Source organism: Pongo abelii, chromosome 18 (assembly GCF_028885655.2).
Source record: "Pongo abelii isolate AG06213 chromosome 18, NHGRI_mPonAbe1-v2.0_pri, whole genome shotgun sequence".
Classification (NCBI taxonomy): Eukaryota; Metazoa; Chordata; class Mammalia; order Primates; family Hominidae; genus Pongo; species Pongo abelii.
In genome coordinates this window covers 66,403,779-66,431,586 of record NC_072003.2, presented here as the reverse complement: position 1 = coordinate 66,431,586, position 27,808 = coordinate 66,403,779, and the positions used below count along the sequence as shown (strand labels likewise).

The 27,808-nt window shown below is 49.9% G+C and overlaps 1 protein-coding gene across 1 annotated transcript; it reads right to left on the bottom strand.

Annotated features, from left to right (window-relative positions):
* Positions 1-770: 770 nt before the first annotated feature.
* On the bottom strand, positions 771-14,660 carry LOC100431215 (cocaine esterase). Its single transcript, XM_002826510.5, has 12 exons — positions 13,667-14,660; positions 7,620-7,824; positions 6,508-6,649; positions 5,509-5,642; positions 5,169-5,427; positions 4,642-4,740; positions 4,217-4,357; positions 4,015-4,095; positions 3,612-3,756; positions 3,077-3,214; positions 2,491-2,563; positions 771-2,028 (listed from the first exon to the last, which is right to left on the bottom strand). The coding sequence occupies exons 1-12, from the start codon at positions 14,004-14,006 to the stop codon at positions 1,842-1,844; spliced, it is 1,944 nt and encodes a 647-aa protein (XP_002826556.5). The 5' UTR covers positions 14,007-14,660; the 3' UTR covers positions 771-1,841.
* Between the last annotated feature and the right edge of the window lie 13,148 nt (positions 14,661-27,808).

Genomic DNA, 27,808 nt, shown 5'->3' with positions numbered 1-27,808 from the left:
ATTTACTTATTTTTGAGGCAGGGTCTCTCTCTGTCGCCCGGACTGGAGTGTAGTGGTGCAATCTCGGCTCACTGCAACTTGTGCCTCCTGGGTTCATGTGATACTAGTATCTCAGCCTCCCGAGTAGCTGATATTCTTTCTAGGTGTGCACCACAGAGCCTGGCTAATTTTTGTATTTTTAGTACAGACAGTGTTTCACCATGTTGCCAGGCTGGTCTCAAACTCCTGGGGTCAAGTGATCCGCCCACTTCGGCCTCCCAAAGTGTTGGCATGATGGGTGTGGGCCACTGCACCCGGTCTAATCGGTAGTATTTTTACTATAGCAACTGAATGGACTAAGACACTACGAATTTCGGTAACCAGGTTTCCTATTGGCCACTCACAGATTTTTTTTGTTTTTTGTTTTTGTTTCTTTGTTTGTTTGTTTGAGACTGAGTCTTGTTCTGTGGCCCAGGCAGGAGTGCAGTGGCACAATCTCATCTCACTGCAACCTCTGCCTCCCGGGTTCAAGGGATTCTCCTGTCTCAGCCCCCCTAGTAGCTGGGACTACAGGCGCGTGCCACTGTGCCAGGCTAATTTTTTGTACTTTCAGGAGAGACGGGGTTTCACCATGTTAGCCAGGATGGTCTCGATCTCCTGATGTGGTGATCCGCTACGCTGGCCTCCCAAAATGCTGGGATGACAGGCGTGAGCCACCGTGCCCGGCCTGGCCACTCACAGATGTAAGAGCACTTAGGGCTTGTGGAGAGGCAGACAGAGGCTTTTTTTATAATTTGTTTTTATTCCTTCAGACCTCTCAGGGATGAGTGGACATAGGCTTCTGACACTTAGGTGTGGGCAACATTCTTTGAAGCACCTCCCTCAAAGTGGAAAAGGCCTGGGGGCTCAGAGGAGAGAAGAGAGAAGGCAGGGAGAAGGTGGAGGTGAGGAAGGGAGGAGGGGGCCCAGGGCTCAGTGGGGTGTTGGGGAGGGTGGGATTCCACTGGGGTCTGCCCATCCACAGCTCAGTGGGGGGATCTATCGAGTGTGTCTAGCAAGAGAGGACCCATGGCAGGCTTGGTAACTAACATCATGCAGTAGCTTCTTCTATTCTCTCATTTTTTTGGAAATGGAGTTTCACTCTTGTTGCCCAGGCTGGAGTACAGTGGCACAATCTGAGCTTACTGCAACCTCTGCCTCCCAGGTTCAAGTGATTCTCCTGCCTCAGCCTCCTGAGTAGCTGGGATCACAGGTGGGCACCACCACTGTGCCCATCTGATTTTTGTATTTTTCATAGAGATGGGGTTTCACCGTGTTGGGCAGACTGGTCTCAAACTCCTGTCCTCAGGTGTTCTGCTCACCTTCACCTCCCAAAAGTGCTGGGATTACGGGCGTGAGCCACAGTGCCTGGCCGATTATTCTCTTTTTATTTTTATTTTTCTCATAGTTTTTTCCTTATATGTTGTTGTTTTTTTTTTCTTTTTAAAAATCTTTTTTATTTATCACTGACTTGAAGCTCAAAACTTTCCTATTTAGTTTCTAATAACATACTCTCTTTCTCTCTCTCTCTCTTTTTTTTTTTTTTGAGAAGGGGTCTCACTGTATTGCCCTGGCTGGTCTCAAACCTCAGGCCTCAAGCCATCCTCGCATCTCAGCCTTCCCAATAGCTGGGATTACAGGTATGAGCCCTCGTGCCTGAGTAAGTTCTTAATAAATGCTTTCTCAATGGATGGATGCAAGAATGAATGAATCGCTAAGTGAATGAAGGAATCAACTTCTTTCTCCTTAGTGGGTGTGTGTGGGCACAGCAGGCTGACCCTCGCCTGTCAGCGAGCCCACCCCCTCCTCCCCGGCACAGGGAGCTACAGCTCTGTGTGTCTCTCTTCAGGCTCCTTGAGCTCCTGGATCTCCTGGGGCCGCGCCTTCTTCCAGAACTGGAGCCTGTGGGCCTTCAGAGCCCGGCCCACCGCAGACTGTAGGTTCAGCTGCAGGTATTGCTCCTCCTGGTCAAACAGCGGCCAGTGTGGCAGACCCTTGCCGTTGGGGTTCCTGTAGACATGCCGTCCCAGCAGGGCGGTATGAGCGTCACTCTGAGCCCCTGGACCCCAGACCTGAGCACCCTGAATCTGGTCAGGCAAGGCAGCCAAGCACACCAGGTGGGCTTGGGGAATAAGCAGGGAGGCTTCCAGAAACAGGAAATAAGCTCCCTATGGCTAGTGTCATCACCAGTGGGGGCGGGGCAGCCAGCTCTGATGAGTCCCTCTCTCTGAGAGGGAGGCCCTGACGGTGGCACAGCACTGGCGCCCACCCTCCAGATAGACCAGAGAGATAGAGCGTGTCCACTGCCCCACGGCACCCCCACCCTGTCCGAGTGGGTCCCGGAGCTGGGGAAGGAGCTATCATGTGATGAAGGATGAGGATGTGCTCATGAGGTCACCCGAGACTAGGAGAGCACTGGATGGGCACAAGTCCCCCAATCGGGGAGGCTGAGGCAGGGGTGTGCTGTCTCACCCGTTTCGCGCAAAGTTGGCCCAGTACTTCATCATCTTCCTGCTTAGCTGCTCCTCCTCCTCAGTGAGTTTAACTGCCGAGAGGAAGAGGACATGTGTCTTCATCAGGATGTCCCACCTCAGCATCCCAGGTGGAGCTTGTCCTTGGCCCCCGAGACCTCGGTCCCCAGTCCTGCTTCTCTGCTTTTTCTTCCACTGCCCTCAGTAGCCAACCCTCCCCTTTTCCAAACTTTCCCCTCAGCTCTGGCTCTGGCTGACTCCATCCTGGGCTCCTTTGTGGCTCTGAAGGCCCCTTCTTCCTTCTGTCTCTGGGAGTCATTGAAGAAACAAACATGTCCCTGAAACACCTGTTCTGCACCAGGCCAGACACCCATGGATGGGGAGAGGCAGAGGGAGCACAGTTCACAGTCTGAAGAGTCGTGAATTCTAATCCTGGTGCAGATTTTGGAGCTATAAAACCTTGGACACCTGATCTCATCCTCTCTCTGAGCCTCAGTTTCCTTATCTTGGCAATGAGGACAATCAATCATCCCTCAGAGACCCAGCCAGAATCCCAGCCCACCTCCCGAGAAAGGAAGAAGACTCACTGTAGTTGCCCCCGAAGAAACTTCTGAAAACAAAAGGAATCTCATCACCATGGTCTGCCTTCACGTGCGGCGGCCTGATGTTCTTGACCCAGCTCGGCTGATGCTGGAACTCGTAGAAGTACACAGGGGCCCGGGAACCTGTGGGGTGGACAGCCCATGACACGGTGGCCCCTCCCCTGAAGACTTCTTGCCTCACCCATGGTGATAAGATACCTAGGTCCAAAGCTGGCTGGAATCTGGACAATGGGGTGGGGAGCCCCAGGCTGGGGCAGGAGCAGAGGAAGGGACTTGCGATTCTTTGCTGTGTCATCTTGGGCAAGTCACTGAAGGTCCCTAACTTCAATTTCCTCATGTGTGAAATAGGGGAAATGTCGGATTCTTGGGCTAGCCATGAGGATTTACTGCAATGATGGACGTCAAGTGTCCCTGGAGCCCAATAAACATGAGTGCGGACCCGGACAGCAGCAGGTCTCACCTGGGACCCACAGCCCTGAGCTGTACCCTGCCAGACAGGCTTTGGTCCAAATATACTCACGCTGAAAATGTGCTACTTGGAGTGCGGGGATCACGAACATGGAGTCCGCCATCATCTCCTGGAACTGGGCTTGGAGGGTCTGGGGATCCCCATTGTCCCCAATGTACTCCTCCATCAGCAGGTCACCAAATGTAGGAGGCAACATCTACCCCAGGTGGATCAGGAAGAGGCAGGTTAGACTGAATGCCAGAGGCAGGGAGGAGGTGGCCTCGGGCTTGGGGATGGCACAGGAAGAGGGAGCAAAGGCGAGGCTCTGAGGTGACCCCACCCCTAAACACACACACACCCAGGCCTTTGCTCATGGGGGTCACTACATAGGCAGGGTATCTGGGGGTTGGATTTCCTCTGCCTCAGGACAGGAGAGGAGCCCTTCTCCATTGGCGAGGGACCCCAGGAGCCTTACCATGAGCGTTAACATTTTCTGCAGAGCAGCCTGGGAGCCCTCTCTGTCCATTTCCTTCTGGGTATCATAGATCCTCATGACCTGGGTGGCCGGGAGAGAGTCTGTAGCTGGGGATGGGATGAGCCTAGAGCTCTGAAGCCCTAAACACCCCCCACTACCAGATGGGCTCCCCACGCACTTGAGGGCTTGGATTTGGCCTCACCTTGGGGATGATCCAGCCAAATTCATCGCTGTTGACACCAATGATGCTGGGGACAGGTTGAAAGTCGGCAGAAGCCAGCAGCTCCTGGGGGTGCCTGGGCAGGAAGATCCCATCCACCACTCCGGGGATTATCTTGAAAGGCTGAGGGGAAATGCAAGGTCAGGGAACAAGGTCAGGTCCCAGACATCTTCCGATGCTCTCTGAGTACCTTCCACTCCTTCCCGGTTTATCCCCGGATGCTCATATCCACCCCAGGAGGTCAATGCCTGGCTCAGACATGCAACAACCTTCAGTCCCCATCCAGGGCTATGAGACCCAGGCATGCAGATGAGGTAATGTGCTCAGGGAATATGAGGGGCATGCAGGCCTGCCAGCCCCATGCCTATTGCACCCCTTCCTCTACACCCACATCCGTTTAGACCGACCTTGTTAATTGCAAGAATCTCCTCTTTACTCTTGCCCCGCAGGCAGCCCACCAGGGCCTCAGAGTCAACGTGGTCACAGGCAGACAGATTGGCCACTACCTGCAAAGGGACCAGGCAGGGGCTGGCTCATCCTTCCCGGTAGAGGAGAGGAGTTTGCCCAAGGCCCTGGCCAAGGACAGGGGCACCCCAAATCTCACAGGGTACTGCGTATGAGTTCCTGCAGTTCTGACACTGTTCCAACTCGGAAGTCCCAGACAGAGGGGCCATCCCAACTGCCTAGAATATTCTCCTCATGGTGGCGATCCCTAGGGTGACAACTTTGCACAGAGGTCACAGAACAAGCTCGGCCTCTGCAATGGCAGAAGGGTGGGCATTCTGACCCTGGAGCCCCGCAGCAATTCCAAGGTAGGCGGCAGCTCCTGGGGCATGCTCCCGATGGCCCTTGTCATCCCCGTTTAACAGACAGAGGCTCTGAGGGGTATGAGGGGAGGGAGCAGGCCTAGGCCTCTGCAGCTGAGGGCACTCACCATGGAGATGACATCAGCCGAGCTGGCAATGAGGCCGGGCAGGAGGGCCACGCCACTCTCCATGATGGCTCCATGGAACAGTCCTTGGGATATGGGGGACACAACAAGCGAAGACACACTCGTGCCACCCGCAGACTCGCCAAAAATGGTGACACGGTCAGGGTTGCCTCCAAAGTGGGCGATATTCTGCCGGACCCAGCGTAGTGCAGCCACTTGGTCCAGGTAGCCCCAGTTGCCGGTTGCATGCTTGTCTCCAGTGCTGAGAAGTAGCAGAGACAGGGATCACAGGGCTGTCCTGGTGCCGCTCAGCCCCCATTGCCCAGCCCAGCCCTAGTCTCACCTGAAGAAGCCCAGGACACCCAGGCGGTACTGGATGATGACCACCACCACGTCCTCCAAGGCGGCCAGCATGGAACCATCATACATGGAAGCCATGCCAAAAACGAGCCCACCACCGTGGATCCACACCATCACCTGGGGAAATCAAGGCAGCTACCATGATGCTCCCACCCAGCCAGAACCCCACCAGGGCCACTACCTAGACCAACCAGTGCTTTGCCTCTGTCTACCTCCCCATTAGATCTCGAGCACAAATTCATTACATGGGCAAATGGTTAGGCACCCAAGATCTATCAGGAAGACCAGGCCTCCCAATCTTTGCAATCGAACCCCCCTGTATCAAAGCCTGGGTTCATTAGCCCCAGAAAACTCACCAAAGTGGAAGGAAAAGGGGAGTCTCCCTGATGGCTCCACATGAACATTAACCAAAAATGTCCTTAGCCTGAACCACAGAGTGAGACCCCGTCTCAACAGAAAATGTTTTAAAAATTAGCCAGGCATGGTGGAATAGGCCAGTAGTCCCAGCTACTCGGGAGGTTAACCTGGGAGGATCACCCCGGATTTCGAGGTTACAGAGAGGTATGTTCCTGCCACTGCATTCTAGCCTGGGCAACAGAGCATGATGCCATCTCTAAGAAAAAAAGTTTTTGTGTGTGCCCATTCTCATAGGCCCAACAGATTATCCATGGCTGGGGTTCTTGGTCACCTCAAGGTGCAGCCCTTGGGCACTTGAGTGGATCTCCTGGCATGAGTTGGCTGAGTGAGTCCTGGGTCCAGCCCAGAGCCACAGCCTTTGACCTCTGGGAGCAGCCAGAACTCTGTGATCCCACGTCCAGGGGCCAGCTGCCCAGTCTGGGTAAAGAGCATTTCTTGGACCTGATAGTGAGAAGTTTCTCAGCATGGTCCACTCTGCAGCAGGGCTTGAGCTAATATTGTCCTTTCTAGCTTCTTGCAGAAGAACTGTTCTCCAACCCCCAGTGAACTGTGTCCTGACACCCACCGGCAGGTTAGAGCCTTCATGGCTATGGGCCGGCGTGTAGATGCTGAGGTACAGGCAGTCCTCGGACATGGGGATGGAAGGGAAGGTCACATTGAACTGGCTAAGAAACTCTGACTCCACTGCGGTGAGGTCCTGCAGACACCTGGTAACCAGGGCAAATAATCAGTCCAGGGGCCGGGCTGTGGCCAAAACCAGACCCTGGGTTCAGATGTGCTCCCAGCCACCCTCAGCCCCTTCCCACAATACCCTGTGCACACGTGATCCCTCTCAAAAATCCCTTCCCACCAAGTTACAGGCCACAGGCTCTGGGGAAGCTGGGATGGAGCTTGGACTTCCAGGGAGGCCTCAAGGTTATTGAGGACCTTGGGTACCATTCTTTCCGATGCTGGAAACTTTGACTCTTAGGGGTTTCTATGAGAACCATTGGCTTCATGTGTTGACATTCACCACTATATTGCTGTACCCCCTCAGGCGTGGGACAGGGGAGTAGCCCACATATGTGTGCTACATGAGTGAATGGATGTTAATTTCTCATGAGAAGGGCAGTGGGATGTCCCTCATCCCAAGTCTCAACTCTCAAAAACTCATCATTCCACATGGCCTCCAGTTGGAAACATATACATATACATATACGTGTCTCTTGGCCAATGGCTCCTGACCCTGTCAGTGGACACAGTGACTGTGGAGAGTGCGGGTCCCCAGAAAGCTACCACTACTGTTCTCTTCAGCTATTTGCAGCATCTGCCACTACAGTTAGGGGCTCCTACAAGGTTCATAGAGCCAACCTGAACCATTTCCAGAGACACCTGCCACTGGTGGCAGAGAAAGCTTGGCACAGAATCTGGGGAGATATGTGTCTCTGCCCGTCCCTTCACCACCTGGAGCCAATGTCTTCTGAATGCCAAGCCTTCAGCCAGGAGTCTGAAAAGTTATTCTGCCCTCCCGAGCCTCAGCATGCTGATCAGAAAAATGCACATGGGTATCCATGAAACCCAGAAGGAAAACTGGCTGTGGGGGTTTAGATGAAATGATAACTGCAGCCTAGCTGAGTTCAGAGCACCCCAACCCGTGCCCCAGTGTCTGGAGTTCCCTGGACTCCTGGGAGAGCTTACATGGCCGGATGGGTGGTTCCATCCCTCACACCACTCCAAGATTCAGGGGGCTCAGGAGGTGCAAATCGCAGCAGACCTAGAGGTGGCTTGGCAAAGGGAATTCCCAGGAAGGTTTGGACTGCGGCATCGGTGCCCTTCACGTGGACAAGACTCCCCAGCACTTGCCCTGCGTGTGTGGTCCGGATGGGACTGGCAGAGTCCTGGCCTGTGGGCAGAGAGACAGACATCACAGTTGGGTTTGACCAATCCACTGCCCTCCCAGACTGTTGGTATTGCTGCTTCCTTGCCATTGTCAGCTCAGCTCAAGGGACCCTGATCTATAAACATGGGCTTTACAGACTTCCTGCCTGTAACACTCCCTTCCCGCTCTGGCTTCCTGGGCCTGTCTCCATCCCACCAGGCTGAGGCTCCTTGGGGCCCGGCATCATCATTCAGCCCTAGGACCTTCAAACAAAGGGTCACATGCCCTTGATGGTACTAGAGTGTCCTTCAACTGTGTGCCAGGTCATGTGACAGTAGGATGATGGTGGGAATTGGGCAGACAAGGTTCCTGTCCTCAGGGATGCCCAAGGTGGCAAGAAATGACATAAAGAAAGCATCCTCGAAACCGTGAGTGATGTTGGTGAAAAGCAGTGCAAGAGAAAAGTATGGCTGTGGCTGGGATATAAAAAGCACAGCGGCTGGCTTGGGAACCATAGTGGGACTCTGTCTCTGCAAAAACATCAAGGAAATAAATTGGTGGAGTATGGTGGCGCATGCTTGTAGTCCCAGCTATTTGGCAAACTGAGGTCAGAGGATTGCTTGAGCCTGGGAGGTTGAGGCTACTTTGAGCCGTATCGTGTCACTGCACTCCAGCATGGGTGACACAGTGAGAACCTGCCTCAAAAAAAAAAAAAAAGCACAGCCTATCTTCTGTGGGGATGAGGGAGGGAGGAAGGGATAGAAAGTCACCAAACAGAGAAAGTCAGTCCTCTTAATAGATAAAGAATTTCTACAAACAAAGAATATGCCAGAGACACAAAAGGAAAAGCAGCATAGGAATATGTTAGCAATAAGCGATACAAATCAGTGTCTCTCCAATAAACAAAGAGATCTTTACCTCATTCATAGTAAAAGAAATGCACATTAGGCTGGGCGGGGTGGCTCACGCCTGTAATCCCAGCACTTTCAGAGGCCGAGGTGGGAGGATCACAAGGTCAGGAGATCGAGACCAACCTGGCTAACATGGTGAAACCCTGTCTCTACTAAAAATACAAAAAAATTAGCAGGGCGTGGTGGCAGGCGCCTGTAGTCCCAGCTACTGGGGAGGCTGAGGCAGGAGAATGGCGTGAACCCGGGAGGCGGAGCTTGCAGTGAGCCGAGATTGTGCTGCTGCACTCTGCACTCCAGCCTGGGCGACAGAACAAGACTCCATCTCAAAAAAAAAAAAAAAAAAAAAAAGAAATGCACATTGAATTCTCACTGTGATGTCAACCACTCATTTTGTGGTATCACAAAAAGCAGGACAATCAGACATTACATATTTTCTATCAGAAGTACACAGCACCACATGTGAAGTAGTCCTCCAAAAAACAAAACAAAGCAAAACAAAACAAAACCTAAAACCCAAATCTGATTATGCTTCTAGAATATAAATACAAGTTTACATGGTAGACAGGGGACAGAAGAACAGTTAAAAGACACCACTGGGATACAATCAACAAAACCTGAATGTTGGGATCCTCTCCAGAACAAATAAACTGGTTTCTTTAACACAAAACAAAATTTAGAAAGAAAATAAAAGGGAAGCAGAGGGAATATCTGAAGATTGAAAGAGATTCAAGAAACAAATAAAAATGACAGATAATAATAAATATTGGTAAGGATGTGGAAAACCTGGAACTTTCATACATTGCCAGTGGGAAGGTAAAATGGGGCAGCTGCTTTGGAAAACAGTCTGGCAGTTTTTCAGGGGATTAAACATAGGGCTGCCATATGACTCAGCAATTCCACTCCTAAGTATAAAGCCCAGAGAACTGGCAGGACATGGAGGCTCATGCCTGTAATCCCAACACTTTGGGAGGTCGAGGTGGGTGGATCACCTGAGGCCAGGAGTTCGAAACCAGCGTGGTCAACATGGAGAAACCCTGTCTCTACTAAAAATACAAAAATTAGCCATTCATGGTGGCATGTGCCTGTAATTCTAGCTACTTGGGAGGCTGAGGCATGAGGATCCCTTGAACCCGGGAGGTGGAGGATGCAGTGAGCTGGGCGCAGAGTGAGGCTGTGTCTCAAAAAAAAAAAAAAATCTACCAATTTGCAAAGTATGAACCTTATTTAAATCCTGATTTTTAAAAAAAAAAAAACACTTGGCAGGCACGGTTTCTCACGCCTGTAACCCCAGCACTTTGGGAGGCCGAGGTGGACGGATCACGAGGTCAGGAGATCGAGACCATCCTGGCTAAAACAGTGAAACCCCGTCTCTACTAAAAATACAAAAAAAATTAGCCAGGCGTGGTGGCGGACACCTGTAGTCCCAGCTACTCGGGGGGCTGAGGCAGGAGAATGGCATGAACCCAGGAGGCGGAGCTTGCAGTGAGCTGAGATCATGCCACTGCACTCCAGCCTGGGCGACAGAGAGAGACTCCGTCTCAAAAAAAAAACACAAAAAAACAAAACAAAACAAACAAAACAAAAAATACACTTGCATTAATAAAAGTATCATTTATAAATATTAAGGAACATTTGACTATATATTTTATTAAATTGAGAACATATTACATTGTGGAAATACACACATATATATATATGTTCCTTTTCTTTAGTAGGACATGATGAAAAATTTACAGATGATATGATGTCTGGGATTTGTTTCAAATAATGATGCAAGAGAGAGGTGGCCATCCAGAAAACACCAGGTTATATTCAACATGAGAAAGCTGATTTAAAACAAAAACAAAAACAAGATCTTCGTCATTGCTGAAGGTGGACAATGGGTAAATTGGATTTGTTATACTACTGTTTCTACCTCAGACTTGGCTTATCCCTTGGTGCTGTGCATCCCTCGAGCAGCCTTGACCCTCTCTGTGCCTCAGGGAGATTCACCTGCTATTGTTATTCGCATCGGCTCCCACCTGCCTCGCACCTTGCCTTTTGGAATCTCAGATTCTGCTTCTGTAGGGTTTGGGAAATCTGAGCCCAGCTCCATAATAAAAAGTCAAAAAACAGACCAGGTGCAGTGGCGGACGTCTGAAATCCCAGCACTTTGGGAGACTGAGGCAGGTGGATCACTTGAGGTTAGGAGTTCGAGACTAGCCTGGCCAACATGGTGAAACCCTGTCTCTACCAAAAGATACAACAATTAGCTGGGCATGGTGGCACGTGCCTGTAGACTCAGCTATTTGGGAGGCTGAGGCATGAGAATCTCTTGAACCTGGGAAGCAGAGGTTGCAGTAATTCGACATGGCACCGTGCACTCCCGCCTGGGCAACAGAGTGAGACCCTGTTCCAAGAAAAAAAAAAAGTCAAAAAATGAAAGCAGCCTAAGGGAGCTAATGCCACCCTACACCTGTCAGTTCAACATGGATCAATATGTTTGATGCCACCTGGTGATGTTTACAGGCACCAGAGAGGACATTTTAACAATGTCTCCAAGTCAAAGGCCCACTCGTCTCCCCAGTAACATGCTCCTACACACGATTCCTTGCTGGAGGGGATGTCTATCCCAGTAATTCCCTGTGGCCACTGGCCACTGATGCCTGATGTTTGTTACAGCAAAGGACATCACCTGCTGAAATGTCCCTGATTAGAGACCTGGTACATCAACTTCATGGAATAAAGAGATTCATTACTTGCTTCATCTTGGAGAGAAGCTCTTCCATTAATCAGTATGAAGAAGCTCTGCCATGTAAGGGTGTGTGGAGGCCAGGCCCCTTTGTATTAGAAAGTGGAAAAGCCTGGCCCCAGAAAGTGGATGAGTTTATGACTGTTTGGATGAAAATCAAGGACAAGTGCACACATCTATTCTTGTGTAAACTGCTGGGCATTGTGTGTACTGCAGTGTCAACAAGCAGTTTCCAGTGTGGGCCATGGGGACTTTGATGGCCACTGAGGAGACGCCAAGACTTGTTAGGACAAAAGAGGATGGCACACATCACCTGTACCCTCCTGTGGCTTGTCAATTATTTTTTCTGAATGTGGGTCCAACCCAAAATTTTGTATATATATAATATTTTGTATATATATAATATTTTGTGTATATATAATTTTTGTGTATATATAATAATTTACATATATAACTATATAAATTATTATATATCAATATAAAAATTATATATAATATAATTTTTGTATATATAAAATATTTATTTGTATTATATAATTTGTATTATATAATTATATAATAAATATTATATATTTATTTGTATTATATATTGTATATAATAATTATATATATTTGTGTATATATAATATTTTGTATATATAATATTTTTGTATATGTGTAATTTTTTGTATATATATAATTTATATATATAAATTATATATGAATATATAAATTATATATAATATAATTTTTTGTATATATATAATATTTATTTGTCAGACAAGGTCTCCGTCTGTTGCCCAGGCTGGAGTGTAGTGATGTGGTAACAGCTCACTGCAGCCTCCACCTCCTGGGCTTGAGATCCTCCCGCCTCAGCCTTCCGAGTAGCTGGGAGTACAGGTGTGTGCCACCACGCCTGAGTCCTGTTTTTTTTTTTTTTTTTTGGTAGAGACAAGTCTTGTTGCCCAAGCTGGTCTGTAACTCCTAGCCTCAAGCGATCCTCCTATCTCTGCCTCTCAAAGTGCTGGGATAACAGGTGTGAGCCACTGTGCCTGGCCCAAATTATTTTGAAAGGTAGCCATCTGTGAGGCCAGGCAGATCTTCCTGCTGGGCTCCTGGTGAATTCTAGAATGTGGTCAAGGGCAGGCACGGGAGGAAGCCCTGCAGGAGTGCACCATGGGGCGGGGGTATGGACTCCACCTGGGCAGATTAAATTGGGAAAGGGTCGGGAGAGGCAGTCAGATCATACACTTAGGAGAGTTTCAGGTGAGAGGACCAAAGGCCGAAACACTCCCCCAGCTTCTGATAAGGGCCTGGAGAAGCCTGGCAGGCACACAGAGCCATCACCTTTGCCCTGGAAGCCAAGATGTGCCCTTGCCCAGGATGAGGTAAATGGCGTGAGGGACACCACGAGCTCTTTGGCTCTTGTTTCTGGAGACAGATTTTTGCTTTTTCACCCAGGCTGGAGTGCAATACTGTGATGAAGGCTCACTGCAGCCTCAACCTCCCCTGCTAAAGTGATCCTCCCACCTCAGCCTCCCAAGTAGCTTGGACTACAGGTCACAGGCCACCACAGCCCACTAATTTCTTTTAATATTTTGTACACTCCGAGTCTCATTATGTTGCCCAGGCTGGCCTCCAACTCCTGGGCTCGAGGAATTCTCCCCCTCGGCCTTCCAAAGTGGCAGGTTTACAGGCATGAGTCAATCGCACCCAGCCACTGTGTCCTTATGGATCCGCTTCAAAGTTGGCGCCTGGGGGCTTTGTTCCCCAAGGACCACTGTCCTTATCTGAGGCCCCTTTGGAGGGGTCAGGGCGCCCCCCTGGCCAAAGACGCCACACACTCAGAGCCAGATGCTGCGAGAAGCTATTATTGTTATTACCGGCCGGCAGCACTGGCTGCAGCCACAATCACAAGAGGGAAATGGACTGAATCCCCGCACCCCCAATCCCTCACCCACTCCGGCCCAAGGCTGCCGACCCGGCCTGGCATGTCCCGGCGCTCCTGGGGCCCCTGTACTCCGCTGGTTCCTCGCCGTGGTGTCCCGCAGCCCGACCCTTTCTGTGCTTCTAGGAGCCCACCTTGGGCGGCGGGGAGGCGTCGCGTGGGTCTCAGAGTTCCACGCTGTCATCTCCATCAGCTCCTACCTCTCAAGTGCCTTCCCTCCCATACTATCAGGTCCTGCCTCCGCAGCATTCGGCAGATCTGAGCCCGGTCCCTGTCGCCCCTCCGCGGGAACCTCACCCTGGCCCCGGACAAGAAGCAACAGGAGCCCAAAAGCCACCGCGCTCAGCCGCGCGCGAAGTCGGTGCAGCCGCATGGTCGGCTCGCTGGTCTCGGTTCTCTGCGGGTGGACACGCTGCTGTTCACCCAGAGGCTGCCCCGGGTCGGTCCAGCCGTGGATCAGTGCCTTGCCCAGCCTTGGAGTTTGGACTGGGCAGGGAGTGGGCGGGGTGCGCTGGCTTGGGCAGGGAAAGGTGGGTCTGGCAGGAGAGCAGGACTGAGCAGTCATAGGTGGATGGGGATCTAGTGACAGGCAGGCCCGGGCACGGCCACTTCCCTTCTGCCCGGGCCCCTTTGGCATCCGCGGAAAGGGTTGTGCGGCTTCTGTAGCCCCTCCGCGATCCAGGGAATCCTCTCCTCAAACCTGTCCTTGTCCACAGGCCCGATGAGCGTGCTGGGGGATCGATAGGAGGGGGCAATAAACTAGAATTTGAGAACTCAGGAGGGCTTCTCTGAGGAGGTGCACGTTCAGGATCCCCATAGATGGAGAAATGAGAAAGAACTTGATCGGGATGAAAGAACTTCTTGAGCAAAGGCAGGGAGGCGTGATGGCGCCCCTCATTCTGGAAGCTCCTCCTTGCTTTCAGGACTCAGTTTCCTGGGTTCCCCTTTACAGCCCCTCATCCCCTTACAGTCCAGGGTCTGAGGGTCTCCGCGGTCCCCTCCCTACTCAGTCACGCCCTTCTTTTGAAACGTACACGTGACCGCGGCACTTCTTAAGGAGCGCCCCCCTTTGCCTCGGTGGCTTTCAGTTTCCTCACCTCCCGCGGAGACCACGGCCATGGTCATTTATCCACTTGACGAACATTTCACGAGCACCTGCTGCTCCGAGCGATGGGGACCCGACACTCCCGGGCCTCTGTTGCAGCAGGGGAGGCACGCGCGTCACCGGGAGGTCCCGAGACACTGGCAGCCCTGCCAGGCAAGAGGCGACCAACCGGCCTGGGTACTGGAGTGTGCTATGGCCATGTAACTATGGGCCGTAGTGTCTGAAGCCCAGAGGTGGAGGCTGCAGTGATCTGTGATGGCACCACTGCATTCTAGCCTGGGTGACAGAACGAGACCTTGTCTCAAAAAAAAAAAAAAAAAAAGTGGAGGCAGGGGATAAATTTAATTGTAAGTTATTCCACCAGAAAGCCGTTAAAACTATAACTATTGAGTCTAAACAGTAATTCTGAAAGCCGATTTTGGGAAAGTATATTGTACGTCTGCAGAACTGAAAAACAGACAGAGACATGCATGCAGCTGGTGCTCAATAAACGCTTTCAGAATGTAGTGGGAACATTATGCACCAATCAATGTTAATTGAAAGGAAAGTCGGCCTCACGCAAGTTCGTCAGTCCCGGCTTAATATTATCCTTGACTGCCACCTGGTGGTCAATGTGGGCAATGTAGGTGTCCTGGTCTTCGTCCCAAACTTCATAGGGCTCTGTGGTTGGGCTTAAAGGATGTGGATGGAAAGAAGGGAGACATCCCCCCTGGAAAACTGGTGCCCTGAAAGGCAAGTTGGTCAGAGGTAGGGGCGTAAGGGGATTCTTAGGGTCTATGGGACAGGAATACAGCCTCTTAATGACAGAGAGAATATACTTGGGTGAAACCAAGAGGCCGATTAAACGCAATTGGCCACTTTTGCACACTGAGATAAAATATGAGTTTTTTTGCAGAGCGGGGAAGGAGAAAGTTTAGGGACAACAATGAAGTAAGTAGGAAAAGTAATCATGTGGGCACACATGGTGAGTTTGGGGATGCTCAGGGAGTTGAAAGGTTGGCAGGGGAATTCTGAAGTCGAGAGGACATCTCCCTGGATGGAGAGGCCCCTGGGAGCCAGGGGACAGGAATCTCTTAGCAGGTGTGCTAATATCCTGTGAGTAGGGGCCTTACAGTGTCTGCAGAACCACTGAGAAGAAGAGCACCCTTCAGGAGACGGGCCACTGAGGAAGCAGCTTGGCTTTCCTGGCCACTGTGCAGGCGGCCCAGGCTCAGGGGCCTATGGACAAGCCCGGTCTTGTTGCTTACAAAAATGGGTGAGTCACCTCTGCAGGACATTGATACATTGATAATTGTATGCAGTTGGCTGCATTGTTGTTTTTTTTTTTTTTTTTGAGATGGTGACTCGAACTGTCACCCAGGCTGGAGTGTAGTGCTGTGATCTCAGCTCACTGCAACCCCCTCCTCCCGGGATCAAGCCATTCTCCTACCTCAGCCTCCTGAGTAGCTGGAATTACAGTGGCCTGCCACCATGCCTGCCTAATTTTTGTATTTTTTGGTAGAGCAGGGGTTTCACCGTGTTGGCCAGGCTGGTCTTGAACTCCTGACCTCAGGTCTTCCCCCCACCTTGGCCTCTCAAAAGTGCTGGGATTACAGGTGTGAGCCACCGCACCAGGCATGAGGTTGCCATCTACTAACCAGAGAACAAGTCCTTGCCAGACACCAAATCTGCTGGCACCTTCATCCTGGATGTCCAAGCCTTGAGAACTGTAAGCAATACATTTTTGTCTTTATAAGGCATCCAGTTTATAATAGCAACCTGTAGTATTTTGTTTAAATTTTATATCGGTATAGGAAACCCTGTTTTTTGAGACAGGGTCTTGCTGTGTTGCCCAGGCTGGAGTGTAGTGGTGCAATCACAACTCACTGCGGCCTTGACCTCCCAGGCTCAGTGATTTGCCCGCCTCAGCCTCTTGAGTAACTGAGACTACAGGTGTGTGCCACAACATGAGACTAATTTTTGTATTTTTTTGTAGAGATGGCATTTCCCCATGCTGCCTAGGCTGGTCTGGAACTCCTGGGCTCAAGCTCAGGAGGCCCACCCCAGCCTCCAAAAGTGCTGGGATTATGGGCATGAGCCACCGCACCCGACCTAACTGGTAATATTTATTTATTTTATTTATTTTTGAGGCTGGGTCTCGCCCCGCCACCCAGACTGGAGTGCAGTGGTGCAATCTCGGCTCACTGCGACCTCTGACTCCTGGGTTCAAGTGATTCTCATGTCTCAGCCTCTCAGGTAGCTGACATTCTAAGTGTGCACCACAAAGCCTGGCTAATTTTTGTATTTTTAGTAGAGACAGCGTTTCACCATGTTGGCCAGGCTGGTCTCAAACTCCTGGACTCAACTGATCCGCCTACCTCGGCCTCCCAAAGTGCTGGGATTATAGGTGTGGGCCATTGCATCTAGCCTAGCCTAGCCAGTAGTATTTTTGCTATAGCACCTGAATGGACTAAGACACTAGGCATTCCGGTATCCAGGTTTGCTATTGGCCACTCACAGATACAAGAGCACTTAGGGCTTGTGGAGAGGCAGACAGAGGCTTTTCTTAGAATTTATTTTTATTTTTTCAGACCTCTCAGAGATGAACGGACATAGGCTTCTGATACTCAGGTGTGGGCAACATTCTGCAAAGGACCTCCTCAAAGTGGGAAAAGCCTGGGGGCTCAGGGAAGAGAGAAGGCAGGGAGAAGGTGGAGGTGAGGAAGGGAGGAGGGGGCCCAGGGCTCAGTGCGGTGTTGGGGAGGGTGGGATTCCACTCGGGGTTGCCCATCCACAGCTCAGTGGGGGATCTATCGAGTATGTCTAACGAGAGAGCCCATGGCAGGCTTGGTAACTAACATCATGCAGTAGCTTCTTCTATTCCCTCTCTTTTTTTTTTTTTTTTTTTTTTTCTGAAACGGAGTCTTGCTCTTGTTGCCAAGGCTGGAGTGCAGTGACCCAGTCTTGGCTTACTGCAACCTCTGCCTCCCGGGTTCAAGTGATTCTCCTACCTCAGCCTCCTGAGTAGCTGGGATTACAGGTGGGCACCACCGTGCACATCTAATTTTTGTGTTCTTCGCAGAGATGCTGTTTTACCATGTTGGCCAGGCTGGTCTCAAACTCCTGTCCTCAGGTGATCTGCTCACCTTGACCTCCCAAAAGTGCTGGGATCACGGGCATGAGCCACAGTGCCTGGCCTATTATTATCTTTTTATTTTTATTTTTCTCATACTTTTTTCTTTATTTTATTTTATTTTTTTTTTGCTTTTTAAAAATCTTTTTTACTTATCACTGACTTGAAGCTCAAAACTTTCCTATTTAGTTTCTAATCACACACATACTCTCTCTCTCTCTTTTTTTTTTTTTTTTTTTGAGAAGGTATCTCACTGCATTGCCCTGGCTGGTCTCAAACCTCAGGCCTCAAGCCATCCTCCCATCTCAGCCTTCCCAATAGCTGGGATTACAGGTATGGGCCATCATGCCTGAGTAAGTTCTTCATAAATGCTTTCTGAATGGATGGATGCAAGAATGAATGAATGGCTAAGTGAATGAAGGAATCAACTTCTTTCTCCTTAGTGGGTGTGTGTGGGCACAGCAGGCTGACCTCGCCTGTCAGTGAGCCCACCCCCTTCTCCCCGGCACAGGGAACTACAGCTCTGTGTGTCTCTCTTCAGGCTCCTTGAGCTCCTGGATCTTCTGGGGCAGTGGCTTCTGGTTTGGGGCAGTGTCCAAAACAAGACCCTGGGTTCAGGTGTGCTCCCAGCCACCCTCAGCCCCTTCCCATAATATCCTGCTCACACATGATCCCTCTCAAAAATCTCTTCCCACCAAGTTACAGGCCACAGGCTCTGGGGAAGCTGGGATGGAGCTTGGACTTCCAGGGAGGCCTCGAGGTTATTGAGGACCTTGGGTATCATTCCTCCCAACGCTGGAAACCTTGACTCTTAGGGGTTTCTATGAGAACCATTGGCTTCATGTGTTGATATTCACCACTATATCGCCGTACCCCCACAGGCCTGGAACAGGGGAGTAGCCCACATATGTGTGCTACATGAGTGAATGGATGTTAATTTCTCATGAGAAGGGCAGTGGGATGTCCCTCATCCCAAGTCTCAACTCCCAAAAACTCATCATTCCCACATGGCCTCCAGTTGGAAACATATACATATATATGTCTCTTGGCCAGTGGCTCCTGGTCCTGTCGGTGGACACAGTGACTATGGAGAGTGCGGGTCCCCAGAAAGCTACGACTACTGTTCTCTTCAGCTATTTGCAACATCTGCCACTAGAGTTAGGAGCTCCTACAAGGTTCATAGAGCCAACCCGAACCTTTCCCAGGGACACCTGCCACTGGTGGCAGAGAAGGCTCGGCATAACCAGAATCTGGGGAGATATGTGTCTCCGCCCCTCCCTTCAGCACCTGGAGCCAATGTCTTCTGAATGCCAAGCCCTCAGCCAGGAGTTTGAGAAGTTATTCTGCCCTCCTGAGCCTCGGCACGCTCATCGGAAAAATGCACATGGGAATCCATGAAACTCAGAAGGAAAACTGGCTGTGGGGGTTTAGATGAAATGATAACTTCAGCCTAGCTGAGCTCAGAGCACCCTCACCTCTGCCCCAGGGCCTGGAGTTCCCTGGACCCCTGGGAGAGCTTACACAGCCGGATGGGTGGTTCCATCCCTCACACCATTCCAAGATTCAGGGGGCTCAGGGGGTACAAATCATAGTGGACCTAGAGGTGGCTTGGCAAATGGAATTCACAGGAAGGTTTGGACCCCAGCATTGGCGCCCTTCACGTGGACAAGACTCCCCGGGACTGGCAGAGTCCTGGCCTGTGGGCAGAGAGACAGACATCACGGTTGGGTCTGTCCAATCAGCTGCCCTCCCAGACTGTTGGTATTGCCGCCTCCTTACCATCCTCACCTCAGCTCAAGGGACCCTGATCTATAAACATGGGCTTTACAAACTTCCTGCCTGTAACACTCCCTTCCCCCTCTGGCTTCCTGGGACTGTCTCCATCCCACCAGGCTGAGGCTCCCTGGGGCCCGGCATCATCATTCAACCCTAGGACCTTCAAACAAAGGGTCACATGCCCTTGATGGGACTAGAGTGTCCTTTCAACTGTGTGCCAGGTCATGTGACAGTAGGATGATGGTGGGAATTGGGCAGGCAGGTTTCCTGTCCTCAGGGATGTCATGCCCAAGGTGGCAAGAAATGACATAAAGAAAGCATCATCCAAACCGTGAGTGATGTTGGTGAAAAGAGCTACAAGAGAGAAGTATGGCTGTGGCTGGGACATAAAAAAGCACAGCGGCTGGCCTGGGGACCATAGTGGGACTCTATCTCTGCAAAAAAATCAAGAAAATAAATTGATGTGGTGTGGTGGCACATGTCTGTATTCCCAGCATGATCTCGGCTCACTGCAACCTCTGCCTCCTGGGCTCAGGTGATTCTCCCACCGTAGCCGCCTGAGCAGCTGGGATTACAGGTGCATGCCACCACACCCAGCTAATTTTTGTATTTTGTGTAGAGACAGGGTTTCACCATGTTGGCCAGGCTGGTCTCAAACTCGTGAGCTCACGTGATCTGCCCGCCTTGGCCTGCCAAAGTGCTGGGAATACAGGCATGAGCCACCACTCCCGGCCACATATTTTCCATATTTATTTATGTATTTATTTTTTGAGATGGAGTTTCACTCATGTTGCCTAGGCCGGAATGCAATAGCATGATCTTGGCTCACTGCAATCTCCACTTCTTGGGTTCAAGCGATTCTCCTGCCTCAGCCTCCTGAGTAGCTGGAAATTCATGTGCTCACCACCACAGCCAGCTAATTTTTCTAATTTTAGTAGCATGTTTACTATGTTAGCCAGAATAATCTCGAACTCCTGACTTCAGGTGATCCACCTGCCTCAGCCTCCCAAAGTGGTATTTTCCATATTTAAAAAAAAACATTAGTTGACGGTTCAGTCAGTGTGAGGTTTAAAGGAGCAGGGATGGAAGGACAGGGTGGGCAGGACCAGGAAAGCAGGGACTACCAGCAGCTCCACCTGGCCTGGACCACATCTCTCTCTGTTGACTGCCTGCCTATCCTCACAGCCTCATTCTGCCAGGTTCTCTTATAGGCTGTGGCCACATCAACAGGAGTATGGATATTAGGCTTTGGGAGGTGAGGAAGCTGGTTGTTTTGCTGCCCAGCATCTGACAAAGTTCAGAAGGCACAGGACAAAGTTCAGAATGCACAGGACAAGCTGTTGGGCGGAGGACAGGGGAAGGGGGCAGTGGGGAAGACAGACAAGACTGTGAATCCACCTGCTAGGCCTAGGGGCCAGTCACACATAGATTCCCCCACTCAGCTATGCAGCTCCTTGGCCACATCTGTGTGGGCCTCAAGGATGAGTTCTGCCAACCTCTGGCTCTGCTTCTGCCACCTGTGCCTGGGGAAGCAACAACCTTTCACCCAGCCCATATGGGAAGCAGTCGTGCCAGGCCAGGTACCGTGATGAGGTGCCCAGGACACATGCGTGCCCCATCTGATGCTCACATGGGGCACAGGGGATGTTGAGTGGGCAGCCACGTCAGCCAGGTAGTCCTGGTACAGTATCATCTTTTCTGAGAATCAGCCTTTTCTCAGAAAGCCTGGGTGTTACTTGCCTGAGTCTCTTAGCAGAGTTTTCATTCAGGTAGTCCTGGTACAGCATCATCTTTTCCGAGAATCAGTCTTTTCTCAGAAAGCCTGGATGTTATTTGCCTGAGTCTCTTAGTAGAATTTTCTTGAGAACATGCCTATGTATCTTGGTTGAGCAAAGGGAAGGAACTAGTGCTGGGGAATGAGCATTGATCTGAGTCTGACTGATGTAGGCCCCAGTAGGCCAGGCGCGGTGGCTCACGCCTGTAATCCCAGCACTTTGGGAGGCCAAGGTGGTGGATCACCTGAGGTCAGGAGTTCAAGATCAGCCTGCCTAACATGGTGAAACCTCATCTCTACTAAAAATACAAAAATTAACTCGGTGTGGTAGCACACGCCTGTAATCCCAGCAACTTGGGAGGCTGAGGCAGGAGAATCATTTGAACCGGAGGGGTGGAGGATGCAGGTTGAGATCGCACCACTACACTCCAGCCTGGATGACAGAACCAGACTCCATCTCAAAAAACAAAAAACAAAAAAACCAGATGTAGGTTCCAAGCTCACTTAGTCTCTTACTATCCATGTGTCCCAGGAGACCTTTCTGAGCTTTAATTGTCCCATCTGTAAAACAGAGCTAACAATGACTAATTGTGAGGGTTGTTGTCAGGATTAAACAAATTGCGGTTAAGTGGGCGGGACTGCATGGGGCACACCACAGCGTGGTAGAGATTGTGATGTCTGTGTAATTCCCCGTATCTGTGGCTTTTTTATTGCTTAAAGAGGAAAGTTGTAATTATAAAACACAGAATAAATGTGTTTTTTTCCTTTTTTAAAAAACCTTAACTTAAAACAGCAATTTATAAAAGATTTAAAGCAAAAATTGACCAAGGCAATTTATAAAAGAATGTGCATAAAGTGTATTATTGGGCCTGTAACATGTAGAAATTTAATATATTCGCCAATGACAACACAAAGGAGGTGGGTGGAAGTAAGCTGCATTGGGGTAACAAAATGAAAACCATAAAATAACAATCATACAATGTATTTTTGGGTTTGTAACATTAATAGATATAATACATATAACAATGATACCACAAAAGGGTGAAAAGTGAATAGGGATATATAGGAATAATGTTTCTATATCTCACTGGAATGAAGCTAGTAGAGATAGGGCCAGGCACTGTGGCTCACACCTATGACCCCAACACTTTGGGAGGCCAAGGTGGGTGGATTGCTTGAGCCCAGGAGTTCAAGACCAGCCTTGGCAGCATGGTGAAACCTTGTCTGTACTAAAAATAGAAAAAACAATTAGCTGGGGGTGGTGGTGCACACCTGTAGTCCCAGCTACTTGGGAGGCTGAGGTGGGAGGATCACCTGAGCCCAGGAGATGGAGGTGGCAGTGAGCCGAGATCATGCCACTGCACTCCAGCCTGGGCAACAGAGTGAAACCCTGTCTCAAAACAAGACAAAAGAAAACAAAACAAAACAAAAAACCTCTGAAGCTGATTCTCTTTAGGTAAAATGAATATGGTAAACCCTAAAACAACCACTAAAAACAACAATGATGACAACAAAACTAAAAATATACAGTGATATTAATTATTAAAGAAATTTAAATACTTCACTAGAAAATATTTACTTAAAACAAAGAAAGCAGTAAAGGATAAATAGAAGACAAAAAAGACATAAGACACATGGAAAACAAGAAGTAAAATGCCAGCAGTAAATCCAACTATGTCAGGAATAACATTAAATGTGAGTGGATTAAACAATCCAGTCAAAAGGCAGAGACTGTAAGATGGGATTTTTAAAAAAATTTTGTTTATTCATTTTTTGGAGACAAAGTCTTGGTCTGTCACACAGGCTGGAAGTGCAGTGGCACGAGCTTGGTTCACTGCAACCTTCGCATCCTGGGTTCAAGTGATTCTCCTGCCTCAGCCTCCCGAGTAGCTGGGATTGCAGGCATGTGATACAACACCCAGCTAATTTTTTTTTTTGTTTGGCATTTTTAGTAGAGATGGGGTTTCACCATATTGGCTAGGCTGGTCTTCAACTCCTGACCTTAAGTGATCCACCAGCCTTGGCCTCCCAAAGTGCTGGGATTACAGGCGTGAGCCACCACACTCAGCCCAGATTGGATTTTTTAAAAAGTCCCCTATATGCTGTCTACAGGAGACAGACTTTAGAGTCAAAGATACAAATCAATTGAAAAGAAGAGAATGGGAAAACGTATATCATGGACACAGTAACCACAAGAAAATTGGAGTGGCTACACTAGTACCAGGTAATGTAGACTTTTAAAATATTACTAGAGATAAAGAAGGGTATTTTATATTGATAAAAATGTCAATCTATCAAGAAAACATGCAATTATAAACATATATGTACCAGATAACAGAGCACTAAAATATATGAAGCAAAAAGTGACAGAAGTGGCCAGGCATGGTGGCTCATGTCTGTAATCCCAGCACTTTGAGATGCCAAGGCAGGAGGATCACTTGAGCTCAGGAGTTTGAGACCAGCCTGGGCCACATAGTGCGATCCCTTCTCTACAAAAAATAAAAGGAAATTAGCCGGGTGTGGTGGCATATGTCTGTGGTCCCACTTCAAGCAAAACAATCTTGAAAAGGAACAAAGTAGAAGAACTCACACGTCCCTACTTCAAAACTTATGAGGAAGAAATGCTATGAAGAGAGTGTGGTACTGGGCAGGGCGCGGTGGCTCACGCCTGTAATCCCAGCACTTTGGGAGGCCGAGGCGGGCGGATCACGAGGTCAGGAGACCGAGACCATTCCTGGCTAACACGGTGAAACCCCATCTCTACTAAAAATACAAAAAAAAAAAAAAAAACCCTTATATCAAAGCATGTACAAAAATTAACTCAATATGAATCAAAGTCCTAAATGTAAGAGGTAAAACTATAAAACTCTTAGAGGACATAGAGGTAAATCTTCATGGTTTAGTGACGTATTCTTAGATGTGATACCAAAAGCATGAGAAACAACAACAAAAATAGGTAATTCGGACTTCATCAAATTGAAAAACTTTTGTGTTGCAAAGGCCACTATGGAAAAATGGAAAAGACAACCCACAGAATGAGAGAAAAGATTTGCAAATTATGTGGGCTTGTATGTGGAATATATAAAGGTCTCTTACAATTCAACAACAAAAAGACAACTTAACTTTTTAAATGGGCAGAGGATTTGAGTAAACCTTTCTCCCAGGAATATAAAAAGAGCCAGCAAGAACATGAAAAGATGCTCGACATCATTAGCCATCAGGGAAATGCAAATCAAACCAATATTAGCCACTACTACTTCATACCTACTAGGATGGCTAGAATTAAAGAGTCAGATAATAAGGCCAGGCATGGTGGCTCACGCCTGTAATCACAGCACTTTGGGAGGCTGAGGCAGGTGGATCACTTGAGGTCAGGAGTTGGAGACCAGCCTGGCCAACATGGTGAAACCCCGTCTCTTCTAAAATTACAAAAATTAGCTGCGTGTGGTGGTGGGCGCCTGTAATCCCAGATACTTGGGAGGCTGATGCAGAAGAATTGCTTGAGTCTCAGAGGCAGAGTTTGCAGTGAGCCAAGACCATGCCATTGCACTCCAGCCTGGGTGATAGAGCAAGACTCTACCTCAAAAAAAAAAAAAAAAAAGTCAGACAATAAATTTTGGCAAAGAAGTGAAGAAATCAAAACCCTTATAGATCGCTGATGGGAATATAAAATGGTATAGAAAACAGTGGTTTTAGAAAACAGTTTGGCAGTTCCTCAAATGATGAAACATAGAGTTACCATATAACCCAACAATTCCATTCCTAAGTATACAGTTGACCCTTGAACAATGTGGGTGTTAGGGGCATTGACTGCCATGCAGTTGAAAATCTGCATGTAACTTTTGACACGCAATAAACTTTACTAATAGCATACTGTTGTCTGGAAGCCTTACTGATAACATAGTTGTCGATTAACACGTTTTTTGTTTGTTTTTTATTTTTGACACCCAGGCTAGAATGCAGTGGCGCGATCTCGGCTTCACTGCAACCTCCGCCTCCCAGGTTCAAGCAATTTTTCTGCCTCAGCCTCCTGAGTAGCTGGGATTACAGGTGCCCGCCACCATGCACAGCTAATTTTTGTATTTTTAGTAGAGACGGGGTTTCACCACGTTGGCCAGGTTGGTCTCGAACTCCTGACCTCAAGTGATCTGCCTGCCTCAGCCTCCCAAAGTGCTGGGATAATGGGCGTGAGCCACCATGCCTGGCCTAATTTCTTTAATGATTTATTTCACTGTGTATTTTTAGTTTTGTTTTTGTCATCATTGTTTTAAATGTTTGTTTTAGGGCTTACCATACACATTTTACCTAATCAGAATAAGCTTCAGTTTTGTTTTCTGTTTTTTTGTTTTAGACAGGAAGGAAGGAGAGAGAGAGCGAGAAAGAAAAAGAAAAGAAAGGAAGGAAGGAAGGGGAAAGAAAGAATAGAAAAGAAAAGAAAGGGAGAGAAAGAAGAAAATACAAAGACTCCAGCCTAGGTGACAGAGCAAGACCTTGTCACAAAAAAGACGGAAAGAGAGAGAGAGAGAGAAGAAAACACAAAGGAAAAGAAAGGGGTCGGGGGAATTTTACGGAAGGACTGACTCCTGACAGAGCGCTAAGCTACAAAGGGTCTTGGAAGGGACAGATGAACTAGTTATCCTGCAAAACCCAGCTCGTGTCCTTCCAGGGTGCCTTGGAGGCCAGGAGTGATCTGCTGAAGCCCCTCAGTCCTGTAAAAGGACAGGATCTCACTCTGTCGCCCAGGCTGGAGTGCAATGACACCATCACAGCTCACTGCAGCCCTGACCTCCTGGGTTCAAGGATCCTCCCACTTCACCCTCCCAAGTAGCTGGGATCACAGGCATGAGCCACTATGCCTGGCTAATTTTTTTGTAGAGACAGGGGTCTCACTATGTTGCCTAGGCTGGTCTCAAACTCCTGGGCTCAAGCAATCCTTCCACGTTGGCCTCCCAAAGTGTTGGGATTGCAGGCATGAGCCACTGTGCTTGGCCCAATGCTGTCTCTTACCTAGAATTCTGGCCCCACTCCCCAGCCCCACTCCCCAGGCTCAGGCCAAGACCCAGGTATGCCTCCAGCTAGCCACATGGGGACCGAGGTGCAGCCCTGTACTAACGTCAGTCATAGGGCACGATGAGGGTCCGGGAGGTGGGCCAGGGCCAGGAGCCTGGCTGTGTTGTGGTCTGGGGGTCACAGAGAAACAGACAGGGCCTGACCAGGACAAGCCCTAGGCATATGGCAAGTCAGATTGCTTCCAGGCCTTCCTTGGGGTGGCAACTTTAGGTGGCTCCCACCCCAGGGGATGGTCCTGGCCAAGGCTGGGCACTGACTCCTGGGGCTTGTCCTGTGTCATCACAGTGGTGCCTCAGGAGGTGGGAGCAGGTGGAGGTGAGGGGCTCTGGCTGCTCACCTGGTCAGCCTTATTACTCTGAGACCCCGTGGTGATTCTGGGTCTGCTCTGAGGGTTACCTGGTCTACTGGGAGGCCTGGGGGTTTCATCGCCTCCTACGGCTGCTCATCTCCTCCCAGAGTTGATATGTCCTGGATCAGGATCTTCTCTTCCTTGGGCCCTCGGATGGTGCTCGAGGGTAATAAGGTCTAGAGGCCCACCCTCCTTGGGTAGGGAAGCTCAACATGGCCCTTCCCTCCGCAGGCTCCCGTGCACCTGCACACTCCTCTGCACCTGCACACCTGGTTGGTAGGGACTGAGGCCCTGCAGTCTGGCTGGAGTAGCACTGTGCACGCTGACAAACTCCAGGAGCCACAGTCCAGGCCCAAAAGTCAGAGGGAACTCACGAAGGCATCTGAGGGAGAGCAGGGCTGGCCCCTGTCATTTCCCTGCGGGCTGTCCAGCCCCAGTCTGAAGCCACTGCCTTGCAAAACCCCTCCTCTGGACCTCCCTTGCTGGCCTAACTAGAATCGCAGTCCCCCCACCTAAGTCAGCCCACTACACCCCAACTCCAGCACCTGGAAAGCCCACCCTAGACACGAGGGCACATTCTGGAGGGGAAGGACTTGCAGTTTGAAGGCCAGTAAACTTGGGTGTGAGTCCTGGCTTTGTACTCACTCTGTGTGGCCTCAGGCACGGTACTGCCCCTCTCTGATTCTAATTTCCTCATCTGAAAGGTGGGGTCCTCTCAGAACCCCAGAGGAACACCCAGAGGCCTGCGGGAGAGGCCGGGTATGAGTAAGCTTGGGCTCAGAGGAGAGCTCAGTGGGTGGCTGGGAGAAGCCTGGACCTCACCCCGACCTGCATCACCAGCGATTGACTTGTTTCCTGGGGACCTGGTCAAGGTCCGAAGAGTGGGAAGGGGCCAGCTTGGGGGCAGCAGGGAGGGGCAACCTCACCTGAAGAGAGGCTCTAGTGGCAATGATGCCCCAAAGTGTGGGAGGTCTGGGGGTGATGGGAAGGAAGGCAGGCAGGCTAGGGCAAGGAAAGAAGGCCAAGGAAAGAAGGTGCCACTACAAGAACCAGAGCTGGCGTTCCCCTGCCAAGTTCTTTCCTGTTCTTGCAATAGCCTTCCCAGAGCCTGGGCAGACCAGACTGGAAACTGGGGTGGAGATGGGGGGGCGGGTGCAGAAGTGGAGATGGGGGGTGGCTAAAACCCAGGAGGTGGGGCTATAGACAGACTGGGGAGGAGCTTGAACCTGGCTTCCCTGAAGTCCCCAGGGAGG